The following is a 17,216-nucleotide window of genomic DNA, read 5'->3' as shown; positions in this document are numbered from 1 at the left end:
CTTAATATTTAACAATTATGGATAATAAATATATATTCCCAGACTTTTTTATATTTCTATCCACCAAAAATAAAAAATATATGTTTATCAAAATATATTACATTTCCTTTTAACAACCAAGGATCCCTAATGAAGAATATATCCAGAGGATTAGGAGGAACAGAGGAAAAATCATCACTGAAATAAAGTAGCCAATCAGGGACTATGAATACTGACATTGAAAGAAAATAGAGGGCACTCTACCTCAGTAACGGCTCAAAAAGGAAAAGGAAGGTTTTTAATAAAACTCAATAAAATGATTGTATTATCTATCAGGTATCAACTCACTTGATAAGAGTTTTAAGCACTGCATTGGAAAACTGCTTATAAATCAGATAACTAATTAAGATGATTGAAGAAATTAAGAAAAATAGATTTATTTCACTAAGAAAGTTACAAGTAGTTACCACTAAGTGAATTGTATAAGTCTGTTTTGAATAAAAAGGAAATTGAGAGATATACCACGGCAACATTGTCAGGTTATATTAGGATGATTATTATTATTGGGCGACAGACCGTGGAGGTCCTTGTCCTAGCAGGATGTATTAGGAAATACATTGCGCATTTCTTGATGTGGTTTTTCATAGGGTGGGTTCGTCACTCCTATGCCTATTTTTTGTGAGTGGCACCCATTGGCTAATGGGCCTCACAAATGCCCAAGGGGTGGCTGTGAATTAGTTTTGTATAATTGTATGCTTGAAAAAATCCTGGCTAGGGCCAGAGCTCGATCTCGCAACCTTTGGGTTGGTAGACAGGCATGTTGGCATGCTGCTACCGTTGCCCCCTATATTAGGATTGGTTAAGAATATTTCATTATAAATCAATAAATTAAACTTGGTGCTCCACTCACATGACTTCCACTTTCCTTACCACTCTGGATACAAAAATTGTTTGTGGTATCTTAGCTAATATAGGTCCGATTAAGATTTTTTTTTTTAAGTTTAACTTTGAAGATAGTTAGATTATCCAAATAAGCATCTGGAATATTCTGCAAGATCAATATATTTTCAAGTACAAAAAACTAAATACAGGTACAGTCCATAAGCCATAAATTATAAATACTGGTGAGATTTAGACATTATAATGTAACTTTTTGAGTTACGCGCAAATAAAATTACTTTTCATCATAATTTTATCATAATCTGATTTTTCTTGAGGATGTGCAAAACAGAAAAAGTTTAAGCGCTACAAGGAAAAGACTTTATGCCAGGTTAGACAGAAGTGGGTGTATTTACCCAACAAAACAAAGTTGTGGCTGATTAATGGCTGAAAATGTATAATTTGGACTCAGTGGTCTCTGAAACATAATGATCTGTTGAAAACTGCATATCAACAATTTGATGTGCTTCTACAATAAATTTCCTCACCTAACAAAATAAACGGGGGTTTTAACATAAGAGGGATCAATAATTAGTCATATTTTAAAATTAACATAAAAATGTACACCATGAGGACTAATTTATGAATGATTTTGAGTGCTTATATCTTTAAAATCAACTTATGAGCTAAATTAAGATCATTTAAACTTGATAAATTTAACTAAAAATAAATATAAATGAATGCCAACTAACTTACGTTCATCAAGAAACTCATAGGATACAAGAGGAACTTCATCAGAATAGCTAAAAAATAAAGATACACAAATAAATTAAAAACAAAAACATATAATGGCTCATAAAACAGCTATTTTTTTTTTTTACCAAAAAGCTTAGTATTGATTAAAATAGTTCAGAGCTACCAATAAATTTTAGAGATAAATCATCAATACTTTCTAATTATCTTAAATTATTAATCATATCATTAAATAATTTAGAAATTATAAACCTTTTCCACAACAGAATTGAACTTAATCTTCAAAATTGTAGATAAAAAACTTTTTTAATATTTAAAAATTTGTATGAGTATTATTTCATTTTCTCAAATTGTACTCCATCTGTAATTGATAATGGAGAGGGAAGTGAAGTAACATTTCTTATTATGCCCACTTACCTTCTCCAAATCTTTATCAGCTAAGTAACTATTTATTGTTTACTACAGCCATGACAAAGTAATGCATCGGAAATATATATATACACACATGGAATGGTAATGAATTAAAACACTTAAAATGCCACTCCCCCCTTTTTAGAGCTTTGCATTTTCTAGATTTTTTATTTTCAATCTAATCTAAATGTACTAACAACCTTTTTTTTTTTTTTTTTATTTATTTAATGTAATTTATAACTGTACGAACATATCCTTATTGGCAGTAGGGATATTTCCAATCTTCGCAATGTGAGGGTATTCAGAGAAGTAAATGTGGACTCCGATCACTTTCTAAGTATCGCACAAGTCTATGATAGAAGCCTAAGTGATACATCAAGAAGCTTAAAGATCCAATAGTTCTCGATCGATATGAATCAGGGCTAGATAGGTGTATTCAAGAAGTTGATGCGGTGAAAAATTATATAGACTCCATATGGCCAAATACTCAGAGGCTACATCAGGCACAGCTACTAAAGTGCTTGGATCACCAGGGAAGGACTTGAGATCCCCGTGGTTTGACGAGGAATGTGAGAAGGCAACAAGCACAAAGAATGAAGCACACCAAACCATGATTCAGCGAGAGACAAGGAGGAATGCTGAAGAGTACAGAAAAATGGGGCTTGAAGTGAATGAAGAAAAGACCTAATACATGGTAAATAAATCAGGATCGGAGAATATACTTTTGGAAAAGTCCCGGAGTTTGTGTATCTTGGATCGCTCATAACCCAAGACAATATTGTGGACACCGAAATTAAACGAAGAGTCCTATGTGCCAAACCCTGTTATTATAGCCTCAGTCCCTATTTTAGGAACCGTGCCTTGTCTAAGGACACCAAGATTTATTTGTATAAAACAATTATTCGCCCAATTCTTCTGTATGGCTCAGAAACGTGGACTATCTCCAAGGCTGGTGAGCACAACTTAATCCTCTTGGAGAGGAAGATTCTTTGTAAAATATTTGGAGCTGTCAAGGTTGACCAGATATGGAGATGTCGAACAAACCAGGAGCTCAAAGTTTTATATAAGGAACCAGACGTGGCCAGTTTTTGAGGCTCAGTAGATTGAGGTGGACATGGCATGTTGCTTGGATGGCTGAGAGTGATCTGCCAAGGAAATAGTGACAGAGGTACTACATGGAGCAAGACGCAGAGGAAGACCATGCCTTCGATGGAGTGACAGTGTGAGTGGTGATGCCTGGACCATGATGGGAGTGAGGAACTGGATGGTGGCCCCACAAGATCGTAATGATTGGTGGAGGCTGGTGCAGGAGGCCAGGACTCGACATCTAGTTGTAGAGGCAAATTAATAATAATAATTTACAACTGTACAAAATAATAAATGCAATAAGTAAATTGGATGAATGTTTCAAACACTTGAAAATCATGAAAAGGAATCACCCATTGATATCTGTTTTGGGCCAAATCTGCAATGAATGGGATGTTAAGGTCTTTGTGGATGAGTTTATTTGTAACGTAATATGGGTCATCAAGGATTTTGGATTGTAAGGATTGGATGGTTTGGTAGAGCCCCAGAGCTCAATTCCATATGTCCAAATTGGTCTGATTATCATACTCCATTATAATTTTTTGTAGTGAATAGGAAGTTTAGAGCGATTGTCAAGTAGGTGTTGTAACAATCGAAATCTACGAGCAGTTTCTTGTTGTTTCTGTCTTGAATGTGGATTCCAAGCAAGTCTCTTGTCAAGATGGAGTCCTAAGTATCGAATCTGTTCAACAAGTGTATTTAATAATATAAGAGTGTTTAAAAAGGATACTGTAGGACAGGAGGTTAGAGGTTTATGATGGAGAGTAAAGGTGATCTGGTGGGATTTGTGAGGATTTATTTTGATTCTCTAGTTTTGACACCATTCTTCAATGGATATGTGTGTCAGTAGAGATTGTGATGCATTAGTAGGGTCGTTGTTTACAGACAGTATACATGTGTCATCATAACACAGTCCTAACATATACATTGTTAGGACTGTGTTAGGGTGGGTTTGGATGTCAGTTGGATAAACCGTATAAATAATGGGACCTAAGATACAATCTCGAGGAACACTGGCTACTGAGAAAAGAGAGATGAGTAGGCTAGGTTATGATTTACTTTAGAGGTTATATCAGAGAGGTAGGAGTAGATTAAAAGGAAATATATTGGGGAAAGAAATTGACGAAGTTTATAGAGCAGACCTGGATGCCAGACTCGATAAAAAGCTTGTTCAACACCGAGGAAAACTCCCGTGCAGTACATTCCACGCTGTAATGTGGAAGATAAGACATCAACCACTGGATGACACTGTTGTATGGTAGAATGCGATGTTCTAAATCTAAACTGGTAGTCAGGTATAACATGATATGAGTCAAGGATTGGATAGAGGCGTTTTAATAAGAGTTTTTCTAGGATTTTGCGCATAATGGGCAGTAGTGAAATAGGACAGTAGGAAGATGGATATTCAAGTGGCTTGGAGGGTTTGGGAAATATTTTTATTATTGACATTATCCAAGGGTCGGGGTAATAGGTGGATCGGAGGGTAGTATTATAGATATAGGTAAGGAATAGGATGCCTTCAGGAGGGAGCTGTTTCAGAATATGTGATAAGATCGTGACTAGGAGCTTTTTTAGAAGGTAATTGGTGGCTGATGTTTATTATTTCAGAGGGATGAAAGGCTTTAGGAGGAAAGGTCATTTGGAGTGGAATTGTAATCTCTGCTTCAGCATATTCAAGATGGGTTGAATTAAGGATATCAGGATGGGAGTTAAAAGTTTTGAAGAGGTGTTTGCCAAAAATTTGAGTTTTTCTTCATCTGATCGTGTCCAAGTCTTATCTTTAGTGAGAAGTGGATGATTGAAGGATTTGTTTTTTAGTAGTTGTCCATAATGATTTGTCAGTGGTATTTAGGTTTTCTGTTAAGTTCTGGAAATTATGAATTCTGTGTATTTCTAATTTCTGTTTTTAGTCTGTTAGTCAATGTATTGTAATGAGTTTTGTTTGAAGGATATCTTGTTCTGTGCCACCTCGTTCTTGCCTGGTGTTTTTCTGTTAATGAGGTTTGATGTGACGAGGTAAGTTGTTTTCCCGAAAAAGTTTTATGTTCATTGGTGAAGTATTGTTAGTGATAGTAGTTCCTATCGATCTAGAGAGTATTTCGATAGCAGAGTCAATCTGTTTTTATGTTTTTAATGGAATTTTTAAGTGAAATATGTTTTCTAGATCAGTCCAAAAATTTTTCCAGTTCACCTAGGATTGGTGTTGTCAGGGTGATCTGTTCTATATGTAATGTAGTCTACATAAAGTATAAGATATTTTATATGACTTTTTCTCCCATTGTGACTAGAGCCTAGTGCAACATCTTGAAGCCGTTCGAGTGATAGTCCAGTATTCTTCAGAAAAATAATCATTTTCATATTGAACATAACAGTAACTAATTAATGAAGTCTAGATTTCTTTTGCGATTGGTTTAGAGTTGGTACCTAATTTGCCAAAAAGTTTGATGTGGATGGAATTAGATTTTGGTAAAGATAAATTTGTTTTTTTAAGTGATAGTATTTAACTTAAAAACAATAAAAAAGGTTATGTGGACTATGGTCCAATTCCACACAAAATAGCAGGTAATTGGAGTGTTGTATTTTTTTTTAGAAATTTGTATTTTTTGTTGTATAGAAATTAATAACTATAAAAATATTAACTACAATCATGATACACAAATGAGTAATTAATAATATACATTATTTTTCCGACGTTCCTGAATTTTAGACCTTCATCAGGCCTGAAAACCAGAAAGTGAGATAACAACCACAACTCTATGAAAATAAAATAAACATATATATATATATTATGTTCTGATAAAATTACTGATATCCTATCTACCTTAAAATTCTTCCATCCTCACGTTTTACAGTAGAATCCAAAATCAACAATTTTCTTCCATTTCTTGACTCTCTTATCATTAGTAAAAAGGAATAAATAAATTTATGCTTATCGTCCTTTTTCCATCACTTAGTTTGTATTTTATTTTGTATTTCTTCTTTTTATCTGTTATTATTTCTGTTCCTTAATTGTCTATACCCTTTTATTATTCCAATTTGATTTTTAAATTTCATTGTACATCTTTTTAATTTTTCATTTATGTTTACATCATTTAAGTGTTTCTTTTTTAGCTCTGATGAAGCCCTGCAACGTGAGGCAAAACGTTGGCTCAATATAAATAGTTTAGTATTTTTTTTTAGGTTGGAAAATAGTTTTTTGTCCCAGTGGTAGGGACATCCCAATATGTTACTGTCGTAGGGGCAAAGTATCCTAGCAGTACGAGGAAGCAATCCCATTTCCCACGGTTACTTTACTGTACAGATAATTAAGAATAATACATAATAATGTGTGAGAGTAAATAATATACATGATAAATTGGGAACAAAGATAACTAATATTGAATTAAATATAAGATAACAAATATTGAATAAGTATAAAAAGAATAATTCTGAAAATAAATAAAAAATAATTAAAAATTCAACTGTTTTTTAAATAAAAGAGAAATTGAAGCGGAGTTTCCACAGAGAGTGAGCTGTAACAGTTCTGACTTCTTCTTTTTAACTTATTTAAGTACAGCCAAGCATAAATGGTACTGAGGGTTTATTAAGTAAATTACAAAGTAGACTAATATAGACAAAAGGTTACAGTAGGATATTTTAAAAGTGAAAATAAAGTTTAAAAAATGTGAGGTCGGAAATATATAATATGATAAGGAGTTGCCATAAGAAAATTAAAAAATGAGGAATAAGGAGTAGGTGATAGGGAAAAAAGTGATGAATGTTTAAGAATATGTTAGGAATAGATTGTGTTTAACAGAAAAAGGTTCTAATTGTATATAAATACTTTTAGAGAGGAGTCGTTTGTCATGGTTAGGGATGGTGGTGAGAATAGAAGTATTGTCAAAATTAAATGAGTGGTTTAATGAAAAAAAATGTGGGGAGAGTTTGCAGGCAGTAAAATTAGGGGAAGAAACAAAATATTTGTGTTGAATGAAGCGACCTTTGAGGAAGTTTTTAGTTTCACCAGTGTAAGAGGAATTACAGTTAGGAGTTGAACAAGGGATACAATATACTACTTGAGAACAGTATTGAAGAGGAATGGGATCTTTACAATGTGAGTAGATATAAGAAAGTTCATTGTGGAATTGGAAAGCAAATTTAGAGTTGGAGGTTGGGGATACAGGGATAGAAAAAAGTATTTATGAATGTTAACAGAAAGAGAGGGGATGTAAGGTAATGATCTATATAAGGGGGTGGTGAGTGGTTGTAGAGAATTTGGTGAAGATGGAGTGAAATTTTTGCTGGAGTTAGTAGGTTTTGTGTACCGGTCTGTGGATATGGTGTTGGTGTTTCTAATGATAAGAGAGTCAAGAAAGGGAAGAAAATTGTTGATTTCAGATTCTACAGTAAAACATAACCGAGGATGGTAGGAGTTGAAGGTAGATAGGATATCAGTAATTTTATCAGATATATATATATACACATATGTTTATTTTATTTTCACAGAATTGTGGTTGTTATCTCACTCTTTGGTTTTCAGGCCTAATGAAGGTCTGAAATTCAGGCCAAAATGTCAGGAAAAATAAATAAGTTTTACTCATTTGTGTATCATTGCTGATTATAGTTAATATTTTTATAGTTATTACTTTCTAAACAACAAAAAATACAAATTTCTTAAAAAAAAAAACATGACACTCCAATTTCCTGCTATTTTGTGGGGAATAGGACTATAGTCCACATAACCTTTTTTATTGTTTTTAAGTTAAGTACTATTACTTCAAAAAACAAATTTATCTTTACCAAAATAAAGATTCCATCCACATCACACTTTTTGGAAAATTTGGTACCAACTCTAAACCAATCAGAAAAGAAATTTAGAAATCATATATAAAAAATTAAATCTTATTAAATATAGAAGTGAGTTATGATTAGTACAACAGGGGGCTGAGAAAAATGTTTACAAGTAAAGTGTGACTTATAAAAAAAATTTTAGCCTTTCGTCCACTCAGAAGGCCCCTTACGATAAATTTAGTAAGTCAAACCTATTTATACCAGCAATTTTTTTCACTTTATGATGCTCAAATTGGATTATTTGTTGCAAATCAAGTTCTAGAGGTTTTCAAAGAAAATAATTTATTTTTCCATAGAAACTTCTCCACTGATTTCTCAAATTTTGTAACCAATTTTGGAATCAATGATAAATTTCCTATAAGGTAAGAACCACTTTATAGGAAAAAATGGCTCCAATAGGAAATCGTAGCAGCAAAAGCTAAATAAAAAAGTTAAATGAGTAATTTCCAGAAATACTCCGTAAAATGTCTCACCATGCATTTTCGAGGTAAAATATAAACAATTTCATAAAAGTTGCTACATTTATCAGCTTTTCAATGGTATACCCAACTTTATAAAGCAAGGTTAATTTTGAAAAGATTTGTTATCTTTTACCTAGTTTTTTCACCACCAAATGTTTCAAAGGAAGGTTACTAATCCAAACCTTATGGTTAATGAAAAGAGTGATTTTTACCATCTTTAGCACCACCAAAACTAGAAAGTTCTCCCAGATTGTCTAACTTATAAGTAATACAAAATGGAAAACAAAAAAATAAGAAGGAGAAAATAATGGAAGATTGCTGATTGACCATATATATCAATAAATGGAATTTGGTCTATAGTACACCAATTTACTATTTGAGTTTTATTTGACCGCACCCAGACCAAATTCCATTTTTTAAGAATACAATGAATATACACACAAATAAATGAGCTACTAAAACAAATCAATGTCTGATTAATAGTTTTAAAAACAACTAAATATTAATTAGCATTAATTACAAATACATAGTTTAATGTTAATAAAGATCTTGCTTAATACTTCACCTTATTGCATCATGTTGTGCAGGCTGATAGTGGTGATCATCATCATTATGTACTTGGCTGAAACAGAAATATGTATACACATAAAAATCAATAAAAATTAAAATAAACAAATAATAAACTATATAACTGGATTGATCTTATCACTTCTTTTATTTATGTTTTTGAAAAAATTAAGTTAGTATAAACTGAAAATCATGTAAATGTTTATATTCAATAGATGAAGATGAATTATTATACAAAAAATCAAGGTGTGAACAGAAATGAAAAGAATCAATAATACTTGTATTGCATACATGCTAAAATATAACTTAGGATATTAAAAATTGTTAATGCACTTTAAACTGATAGCTTTAAACTATACATAAATTAAATTTTAGAGAATAAAATGAAAAATAAATAGCACTATACACATTCATTAAAATAAGAAGTAAAAATACTATATACTATTAATACATGAAGAATTTACTATGATGGCTTAAAAGAAAAAATGCATAATTTTTCATAAATACTTAAGAGAGCATAAAACAAAAATTATAAAAACCTATTTTTCATTAATTATAATGATCCAATTTTATACTGTATCTAGAACAATATTAATGAAAATGGGAGAAGAGGAAGAAGCTAGCATAAATAGGCAGCTAAGTCAATTTTGGGACATGTTTTGTGGTTCATAAATTATATACAATCATACAAATATTGAAATAAAAAATATATTTATGATTATTGATTATTATTTATTTCATCTAATTATCATTTTTATAGGATTATTCTTTCGTAATATTTATCAACAAATCATACCTTTGAATGCTAATATTAAATACAATTAATTATATTATATTTGATTCTTTATAACGCAGCTGAGATGGAAGAACATTTCTAAAAGTGGGTAGAACACCTTGAATCCATAATAAACTCAAGAAATGATCAAATTATAGAGAGAAAGTAGTTAATCAGATAGAGAAAGCAGTTAATCAGATATAACAAGCATGAACAGATTCCTCTCTCCCTCCCTTCCATTAAAATTTTGATATTTTTAACAGTAATCATTATAATTTTATATGGATGGTTTCGTCTTCCACAGGGACAAAAAGCTTAAACATCTCTTGGGTATAATTTACAATCTCAGAATATTTAAGTTCCTAAAATCCCAGAATGACCCTTAATAAATTTATGGTTACCCAATAAATATTTAAACCTGCTTCAGTTAAAAACTCCATTTTGAAGTAACCTACAACTTTGCATAATATATGCTTAATATCAACTAAATCTGTCTCATTTATGGCTATAACTTTATATGGCACTCAGGAGAAATTCCAAACCATAATATCCATCTGCAACTTTTCTACTATCTCACCATTTCATCCTCTATGGCTCAACAATCGTAATCTCTCTCCGAAATTAAGCCAAGTGTCTGTTTACTTGTTTATTATCTTTAGAACTCCAGGAGCCTTCTCATATTAGAGACAGCATTATTTCAATTCTTTTAGAGGGTACTGGTGAACCTAGACATTGCAAAGATGACTCACAGCTACCTTCAGTAGGCGATCTTCACTTGGTCTATATCTCAGTTAGGTCTACAACTTATAATCTCTACAAAAATGATCCAGTTCAAGTCATCATTAATAACTATGAAATCTGGTTGCTTATTTCTGTCACCATGGGCAATGGTAGTTTCAGTCCCTTAAAACATTCCTCACTTGGATTTCAAGCCTTTACAGAACACTGAAGAAAAATAAATCAAACTTGTATTTTTTTAAATCACTGAATAGCTGATAATACATATAATTTATTTTTTGTGAACTTAGCAGACCTTGTTGACCTTTTCCAGTTTGCATTAGCTCAATATTTCTTGGGTTATTTTATTTTAATAGATAGCACATGTTGTTTGTCTTTAATTATTCTACTTAAATATACTTTCTCCATATAGTCACAAAGCATATATAGTCTTCTCTAAATTACCTGGTATTTATATCTTTATATTTATTTTATTATATTTAATTACTAATAGATATATTGATGAAAATAGGATTGAAGTTAGCAATAAAATATTATAAAGGAGAAATTCGGCAAAAATGAAGTACATTTTACCCAACAGTTTTCTTCTCACCAATGAACACCTAACCAACTTCTCCTTTACACTACATCTACAACCAACTAAATCCATACCATAATACAATATTATGTTTAGCATACTCTGAAAGTAAATAATATCATAAAGTTTAGAAGAAAAGAAAATTGCTATGATTTATAAATCAGCTAGATAACTTTAGAAAACCTATGAATGTATTGATTTTGAATATTACAAGAATATATTTAAAAAATCATTAGTACACAACAAAATTATAGAAGAATATACAAATGAAATAAAGGTAGCTGTAAAAAAAGTAATAGACTAAGGCTCAGAGAGAAAATTTCATAAATATAGAGCTAAAAATCTTCAGAGCAATAATCAAAATAAGGAAAACTGAAACATGCAGAATTAGATGACCATAATTCACACTACTAATAGAACTGTGCCATTGCAGTGCTACTGAACAATGTAAAAACACATACATACAACAAAAATTCAGATTTTTATAAAGAGAATAAATGGATATAAAAGCTAGAATATTAGAATGATTACTTATTTATATTTACTCTCATGCACTAAGTCAAGAAATAAAACCAAGAAAGAAACATAAAGATAACTATACCTATATATATTTTAAAATATAATATAATAAAATATAAAAGATAAAAAAAAGAAAGTAATATCTACAAGAAAAAAAACAAAAAAAAAAACAGTAGTTTGATAAGACAACTTTTATAAATCATAAATAATGTTTCACAAAGCAGGAGTAGGCTGTTTTGGTTTCAATAATTGTAACACTATGTAGTAGGTTTGCTAACTCATTTTATGCATTGATTCATCAATTATGATATAAATAACTAAGACTAATACATTTAAATGTACACAAAAGTTTTAATTTCCTACAAATGACCAACTTCCTAATACAGAAGTTATGGTTGATTCATTGGTTGATAAAAATTAAATAAACTGAAAACATTTTTTTTTTTTTTAGAAATATTGAAATGAATCCTTTATTTAAAATCAAATATCATCCAAAAACAAATACATATCATTTGACCCAGGATACAATGTGAAATTAATAATAATAATAATAAAAAAAAGTGATGATAAACAACATTTATTTTGATATTATAAACTTTTTTTTTAATATAACATGAAGACCCTAGTTTCCCGTTTTTAGGTATTATTTATAAATATTTATAATCTATAGGAGCACAGATAGCTTAGTGGGAGTCTAGTCTCATATAGGTTCAAATCAGGGTTTTTACTTCGTGGCAAGAGGGTATATCAGCTCAATAACTTATTCTTCATTAAGAGGGCAATGTTTTTTTAAAAGACTATTGAACAATTAAGAATCTATTATTATTATTAAGGATGTGTAATATCAAAAGGAACAGGACTGTAATCATAATTGTTTTATAAAAATGTGTAAACATTAATTCCTTTGTAAGTTTCTGTATTAAAATAAGTTTTAGTGTCTAAAGTATAGTTTTAGGTTTCCTAACATGAGACAAGTGGCAAATCATATACTGCCATAAGATAGAATATATCTTCCTAAACTTAGAACAGTAAATTTTTATTTGGTTATTATTATTATTTCTAAAAACAGCAGAAAGAGTAATTGACAATTCAAAACGTATTAAGGTAGATCAAGGTTTACATGAATTTTTTTACTATCTGACTATTTTCATTGATACGTTTATTGGCAACTGAAAATGATAATTGTACCAAGTATGGGTTCTAAATTTACTTTAAATGAAAAAGGAACTTAACAAAGCATTGTAATGATGTAATATTCAGTTCAAAATAAAAAGTATAGTCAAAAATATATTTCCAATGGAAATATTTTAGTTATAACTAACAAAAAATTTATATATTCAATTTGAAAATTTGTTTATAAATAGTTATAACATCTCGATAAATGATAAAAATCAGTGATTTCGGAGAAAAGATTCATACATACTTTTTCATAATTCAACTATATTAATACAAATAATTTTATTAAAGACCCCAAAAAATTAAAACCAAAGGTATAAAGAAAATGTTAGTATTTAAAAAAAAGGACCATTTCACAAAATAATACGATATGAAAATAAATGCATAATTCATTTTTTCACCACTATTACGTCAACTACAGGTAACTAAATGGTTACCTGACAGTTTATACTATCAAATGCAAACATAATGAATATTCAATTAGCATGGCAACAGTGAAGTAGCATTCACTACAAATTCTATCAGTTCAAGTTTCTATTATAATAACTTTAACATTTAAATAATTTATATTTTTTCAATGGGATCGCTTATTGTAACAAGTGAATAAAAAAAATGTATATTTCATTATATACTTTTATTGTGATAATATAAAAATAACAATTTATAATCACAGTAAAAATCCTCTAAAATTATTTTAGTAAATACATTATTTAAAAGTAATAAAAGAAAAAAAAATGTTATGATTCAATAAGCAAGAATCTCTAAATTGCTGCCTTATATTTTGGTTATTGGATTGTGTTCAGAAATAAAAAACCCTTCTTCATCATAACCCATAGTTATAATACTTCAATCATATAAAGATCCAATGAAAATTTCAGGCTTCTTGTAAAGCATATTAAATCTTTTTAATAATGTTTGCCCTAATAGTGTCTTTAAGTAATATTAATGAGTCATAATAAGATTTTCTACATAACATTTTTATGGGTGAGATCAAAAGAGAAAATTAATTCAAAATAAATAAATAAATAAATAAATATGGTATATTAGTTCTTACTGGTGTCATTACAAAAGAAACCTGTTTTTGAGACATTGATCCGCTTCCCCAATTAATTTAAAATAGATATTTAATATTTTAAATGTTATTATTACAAGAAAAATGTCCCTAATTATCAAATGACTTTCTGATATTTTAAAACTTAAAACAAACTTCATAGAAATATGTTTTAGATTTCTCCAAAGCATAAAAAAGAAACTGACCAATTACATCCTCCTCACTAAACTACAAAATCTTCCTTTATCCAACCTTGCTATGGAATATTTCTAAGTTTTCCTCACTAATCGTTTAAAGTAGGTAGTGATTCCAGGTCAACCTCATGGTGTTCCTCGGGGTTCATCAATATCTTCCTTCCTATTTTAATACTATAATTTTCTGTCAACATTAATGACTTTTCCCTCCTCATTTATCCATCATTCCCAATACCAAACGTACACAGAAAATTTCCAAATCTATTTGTCCTTCCCACCATCTGACCTATTAATGGCATAAAAAAAACTTCTACACAACTTGAATAGATTTAGTCTCGGGGCAGTAGAAAACAAGCTGAAGTTGAATGCAGAGAAGACTGAGGCCATTAGAATATATTCCAATCACCTCCTTAAAACTATACCTCATTTAACTATTCCGACCCTATTCCTAAGTAATAATTCCATAAAATTCTACCCAACTATCAAAAACATTTGAGTTACCTGTTACCAAACCTTTTCATGTTTCCAATATCTCATATTGTACCTTTTCCACTTTAAAGGAACTAAATTTGTCCCCTATAACCATTTGAAACTTGTAAGCTCCTAGTTACCTCCTTAATCTTTGAGACTATTTCAAGGCAACTTTCATCTACCAAGTTAGTCAATCCTGTTGTCCATCATACATCTCCTTCAAATTAAACTAACAGTTCATTCTTGCAATACCTGTTCTTGGTCTTCAGATTTATAAACAACAACCCACTGCCCTGTAGCTTTTGATAGATCTTATCTTATCAGATCCTTCTACAATATAATACAATCCTTAGATTATTTTTAGTATTATTCAAGTTCATAATCAACATCTTCAATGCATTTTCTCTTTTACTTGAAGATTCAGTATGCAAGACTGGGACCTAAATTTTGATATACTTGACAGCATTTTCTTCCCCATAAAGCTATTTCCAAATTGTTATAATTTTTCTTAGAAAGATTCAGGAGAAATATAACAAATACAAAAAAAAAAAACTTCAGAGACAGCTTAAAAAGCAAAAGAGACAAATTCACAAAAAACACAACAAAAGTAACAATCCAATCAAGTAAATATATAAATGATAAAAGCTACGATATAGTGTTTCTTATATCCAACATTGACAGTACAAGTGGTCACCCGTCACCTACACAAGAACCCAAATGTTGTCCATCTCCTCCATTTCGCTCAGCATTGAAGAGGGTTCTAATGAAATTGGTCATTGGTTTTCGAATTTTTTTTCAGGCTATACAACCTTAGAAAATACACTCCATAGATAGTCCCTAACTTTGAGAATGAAAACCTTAAAGAAGCTGTGGATGAAGATCCTCATAAAACAGCCAGAGGCTTCTTTTTTTTTACCCCACACGGGCCAGACATGGGGGTTATGCTATAAAGAATCAATTTTTATTAAACAGAGAAGGAAGCTTAAATTTTTATTCCATGGGCCATCACAAAATAAAAGTTAAACTACCAAGACTGGAATTGAACCAGCAAGCTACAGAATCAAGGTTGCTAAGGTGATGCCTAAACACACTTAGCTGGCTACAACAGAGAACTTGAGTCATATCTCAGAACAAGGAGATTGACCGTTTTCAGACATTTAATACTGATCAGAAAGGCTAAAAAGCTCGAATCCAGGGCCTCACACAAGCAGAATGAATTTCAGCATTTGAAATGACAAGATATTAGTATTCTCTGAAAATTATAGGAATTGAACTATTAAGTACACCTACATTCTCAATATTCTCCTGATCTATCTCCTATGAACTATGACTTTTTTCGGAGCTTGGACAACTTTATACAAGGAATATTACTTACAAATGAATCAGGCATGAAAAATACATTTTCTGACTTCGTTTCAACATGTGAATCTAAGTTTTTAAAAACTGGGACAAAAACTTAGAATTAATCATTGACAAAAGTGTATTGAAAAAGATGGTAAATATTTTTAATAAAATATATTTGATTTCTATGTCAATTTTTTTTAAAATTCCTGTCCCTAAAAATAGACATTACATGCATGACAACCCAATACACACAAACACATACACACTCAAAGTTTGATAATATAACATTAACATATCTGTTTCATTAAGTTGTATTGTAAAACTGATATATTAACATTTTTAACCAATTATGGCTAATGATTGGATTAGATCAATTAACAAACAAGAAAAAAATAAATAAATACACACATATGATAAAATATAAATATGAAAATCAAAATTAATAATGGACACAAAATCAGGTATCAGAGAAATTGCGGTGAAGCCAACTTTTGCACAATAAGCTAATGTTTGGAATCCTAACTTGATGTTTTTATTTGATTGTAATAAAATAAAGATTTCTCAAACCAATTCATTTAATGCCTACACTATCATTAAATAAAACATATAAATTTAATTAATAACATTAACTATCTTGACTAAAAACAAATGGAAAATTAAAACTCAGCAAAAATTAATAACAAACCTATTTTCTAAGTCAAACCTATTTTTTTTTAGAGCAAAAGAGTAACTAGGCAACAAGGGAAGGTTAATGGCGCCTATTGGCAGTTTGAAAGATGTACTGATACTGACAGGGTAGTCAATATTAGGACTAGAACTTCACCGAGGTCACCAATTTTAACCAATATTTTTTTTGGTTTCTATTTCCTAAAATATTGGACACATGTCCTGGCAGTCAGTCATTCTAATGGTCCCAAGGAGCTGAAAAAAAAGATATTTCATATAATTCTTGCAATTTTTATATTATTGTTTTCTGCCTTCGCTCTGTATGGATTTCAAGGTTATTATATACCAATCTATTTATATTTTTGAGTAGAATAAGAAAAAAATGATTGTATTAAATGCATACAAATTACAATAAACATAAAAAACTTCCAGCCCGAAAAGCAGTTCAAATTCGTTTTTAGCATCTTTAAAGACCAAATATAATTAAAACAAATTTTCATAGTATTTTTGAGGCTATTTTTTTTTCTTGTCCAGTATTCACATAAACATTCATAACTTCTAAGGATTTTATCTATAAACCCTAAACACAAATTTTCATAGCTATCAAAAAATATTTTATTTGAATATAAGAAGATGGTTAGGGTCAAAAAAAGAACAAATAGTTTATAACTGCACTTTGCAGAGCTTCATTAGGGCTGTTCAAAGCGAAAGGTTAAACCAAAATTTAGAGCCCCGTAGA

At 30.2% G+C, this 17,216-nt stretch overlaps 1 protein-coding gene across 7 annotated transcripts in view; it reads right to left on the bottom strand.

Moving 5' to 3' along the window:
* cyst (rho guanine nucleotide exchange factor 18 cysts) overlaps positions 1-17,216 on the bottom strand; it is a 168,338-nt gene that overhangs the window by 62,761 nt on the left and 88,361 nt on the right. For all 7 annotated transcript variants that reach the window (XM_014418966.2, XM_014418963.2, XM_014418965.2 and 4 more), the window contains 2 exons: positions 8,965-9,021; positions 1,615-1,661 (listed from right to left, as the gene is read on the bottom strand). In XM_014418966.2, coding sequence (XP_014274452.1) covers positions 1,615-1,661; positions 8,965-9,021 — 104 coding nt within the window. The remainder of the gene's footprint in view (positions 1-1,614; positions 1,662-8,964; positions 9,022-17,216) is intronic.

This window comes from Halyomorpha halys, unplaced genomic scaffold, assembly GCF_000696795.3.
Source record: "Halyomorpha halys isolate HHAL.00 unplaced genomic scaffold, Hhal_1.1 Scaffold214.1, whole genome shotgun sequence".
Lineage (NCBI taxonomy): Eukaryota > Metazoa > Arthropoda > Insecta > Hemiptera > Pentatomidae > Halyomorpha > Halyomorpha halys.
The sequence above is the reverse complement of the archived record's forward strand: the minus strand, read 5'-3'. Positions and strand labels throughout refer to the sequence as shown.